This window comes from Nanorana parkeri, unplaced genomic scaffold (assembly GCF_000935625.1).
Source record: "Nanorana parkeri isolate BGI_ZX_2015 unplaced genomic scaffold, ASM93562v1 scaffold3195, whole genome shotgun sequence".
NCBI lineage: Eukaryota > Metazoa > Chordata > Amphibia > Anura > Dicroglossidae > Nanorana > Nanorana parkeri.
The window spans coordinates 32,789-36,007 of record NW_017309463.1 but is presented as its reverse complement, the minus strand read 5'-3'; the positions used below and the strand labels follow the sequence as shown (position 1 = coordinate 36,007).

Genomic DNA, 3,219 nt, shown 5'->3' with positions numbered 1-3,219 from the left:
TTTACGTTTCTGTGATATTTTAGCCCATCTCTGTAAATTTCCCCCGCCCCTCTGCAGAACGCTCATTTTATTTTCCTGTGAAAAAAAAAACGGGGACAGGTCTCCCGCCACAGGGGTCTGGTCTCCCTCCACAGGGGTCTGGTCTCCCTCCACAGGGGTCTGGTCTCCCTCCACAGGGGTCTGGTCTCCCTCCACAGGAAGTGCTGCCGCTCCAACAGTTAGTACCTTCTATTAAACTAAAGGTGAAAGCCGGTGACTGCATAAGGAAGTGTCTTGACAATAAACCTATGGTGGTTGCTTTTTTTCTGCCCAGACAACAGCTTCCAAGACATATCATAAGGCCAGGGGCTGACTTCATAAACTAGGCAGAGAACCAGTTCCAGCTAAACCAGAGAATTAAAGATGCAGACAAGGATACATACAACTAAGGCTGACGTCTCCATAGGGCAATGGAAGCAAAGGGGAGTGCAGGGGATGCTGCGTATATCTCAGGATGGGGTTCCTCCTGTATGTCTGCTCCACAGCTTCACTGTTCAGGCTGTTCTCCTAATAAAAAAAAAGAAAGAAAAGTGACAGATATCACAACAAGAAAACGTTAACACTCATACGTAAAGGAAAATGTAAATGTGATTTGAAGAGCCTACACAGACTATTTCATTTCTGGCTTCCCCTGCAGTAATAAGTGTGCATTATACCACCTGTAAATGCAGATGTGCATGGGGTTGGCCATACTTGGTCATTACATAAACATGTTGTGCTTTCTACCTACCAGTGCAGCTTAGTGACTGTGCCAATGGACACACCTCTACCAACAGATTTCTGCTGTGTACTATGTGTGACCTATCCCATAGTTGTATATTTTTCCAGCAATTGTTCAACAAGGATGCTTAAGGATGTATTTATAAACAATTTACAGAGCCATTCATCCTGCTAAACATAGAATGTTCTGTGCAAATGGAGGCAAAAGTGAATGTTTTTAGTAAGTTTTCTTTCCAGGTTGAATGTAATATGTGGGAAATACCACAGTATGGTCATTAAATGGAGCTGAAGAGCATAGGAAATGAATACTACTTTCCTAAGTTCATCAGCTCCATCCAGTAGTAGTAATTTTAGTAAACTTTCACCTTTCCAGCCCTCATTTTGTAGTTTTCAGAGTAAGCAGCAGTTTTAAGATATGTTCTGTGAATGAGAACATGTAGCAGTGATGTGCGGTACCGGGGTGAGGCATTCCCCCTGCACGCCCCAGCAGGCCCTGTAGTTAACAGGCAACGCTCCGTTCATGAAAGGTTGCACAACGGGGAGGCATTCCCCGCTCTGTAACCTGTTACAAGCCGATCTGAATGGAGAAAAAGCTTTTTCCTCCATACTACTAGGTGGGGCTCTGCCTCACCTGCCTCCCCTGACTGCACGTCCCTGACATGTAGTAGATCTAAAAGGTAGGTGTTATCCTAATGTGGCTACAACAGTGGAAATGCACTTTAAGTGGATACATTTATTACAATATCATTGTGTGATTATAGTCTTTTAATAAATAGGTTCTCTTAAAATAACATGAAATAAAGATGTATTATTTACCTTGATGTCTCGGATGAGCTGCTGCGTTGGGGTCTCTATGGGGGATTTGCTATCAATCACTCCCTGAATGGCGTTGGCCCATCTCATGGCTTCATTTAGCAGCTTGGTGTAGAGTCGGTATGAGTGTTTCCTTCCATAGACCACAATATTCCAGTATCCTGCAACAGGAGGAAGGTCAACGCTCCATATATGATGACTGTACAGCAATGACACTGCCACATACCACTGCCATTTACATACCGGTTTCGGTGTGGGTCTTCTCATCGGGTTGCATCACGGAGCACAGGCTGTTCAGAACTAGGGTACCGAGCTTTGAGGCCGTCCTCTCCGATGTCTTGTAGTAATCCAGAGCATTTCGGGTCAGCACAAACCAGCGCCGTTTTAGCTTCAGAGAGGCCATTTTGTTGCTGTTTTGAACCTCCTTGTGGAGCCAACCTAAGACAGAGAGACATGGGAGCCGTAAGGAGAAACAGAAGACACCTTTCATGAAGGTCAGGACGACATACGAAGAGGTCGTTTTCACCAAAGCCTGGAATGTTCTGGTAGGATGGAAGCTGGGTGGGAAGAAGCAGCAGTAGTAGGTGGACTCACCACGGACGAGGAACTCTTGGCCGTCCACCTTGGCCTCTCCTCGCGGTTTCTGCAGCAAAGAGATCCAATGGTGCATCTCCTCCGCGATGTCCGTGTTGCAGTGAATGACGCGGTTTGCAGTAATTATCACAAAGGAGTTTGGTCTATATTAGCATGAGAAACCAAAAATAATTAAAATGGAGATACTCCTGAGAAAGATATACATACAGAAAGATTTAAGCAACCAATAGCTCCTAACCAATCTAAAACAAACAGAAGTTCTGCTCAAATGGCAAGTAGTGGTATGTCCCATCCAATTGGACTTTTCTTCTGTAATGTTGCTTATCCAAACATCATCTTCAGTTCTTCAGCTGCTTGGATAAGCAGCGAAACGTCCCCAACATTACAGGAAAAGTCCAGCTGAATGTAAAGTGATGAAACAGTAACAGCAGACCTGTTCCTTTGTCTACTATGGGGAAAGTATACAGGTTCACTTTATGCCCTAGACACTCAGCACTGGGTCACATGATCCTTAGTTGCATGTTACTCAAATCAGTCGCTCTGCATTTTGTGTTTCTGTTTCTTCAAAAGGAAGAGTTTATCTTCCAATGACTCAACTAAAATCTGCTGCTTTGTCTGCAGTGAAATGCTGTGGTCTTTGCAGCACATTGGCTCAGTGGTTAGCTCTTCTGCCTTGCCGCACTGGGGTCTCTGGTTTGAATCTCAGCCGTGACATGGAGTATGCATTTTCTATCTGTGCTTGCATGGGTTTCCTGCAGGTACTCAGGTTTATTCCCGAGTACCTTATACACTTCTGTCCTGTGCATTTAGAGACCTTAGATTGTAAGCTCCTTGAGGGCAGGAACTGATGTTAATGTACAGTATGTAAAGCACTGTGTAAATGGAAGATGCTATTTAAATACCCGAAATAAATGATAAATCAGCTGACAGAACGTGGGACAATAACTGGGATACAATGTGAAGGAGTTGCTAAAAATCGGAAAATTGTATACTTACCTATCGGTAATTTTCCTTTCCTGGCGCATAATGGCAGCACACAATGGGTTAAGAGGC

The 3,219-nt window shown here is 44.2% G+C and overlaps 1 protein-coding gene across 1 annotated transcript in view; it reads right to left on the bottom strand.

Annotated features, from left to right (window-relative positions):
* LOC108802877 (unconventional myosin-X-like) overlaps positions 1-3,219 on the bottom strand; it is a gene marked incomplete at its 5' end in the record, with an annotated part of 40,776 nt that overhangs the window by 10,149 nt on the left and 27,408 nt on the right. The window contains 4 exons of the mRNA XM_018574730.1: positions 423-546; positions 1,576-1,733; positions 1,816-2,010; positions 2,167-2,309. Coding sequence (XP_018430232.1) covers positions 423-546; positions 1,576-1,733; positions 1,816-2,010; positions 2,167-2,309 — 620 coding nt within the window. The remainder of the gene's footprint in view (positions 1-422; positions 547-1,575; positions 1,734-1,815; positions 2,011-2,166; positions 2,310-3,219) is intronic.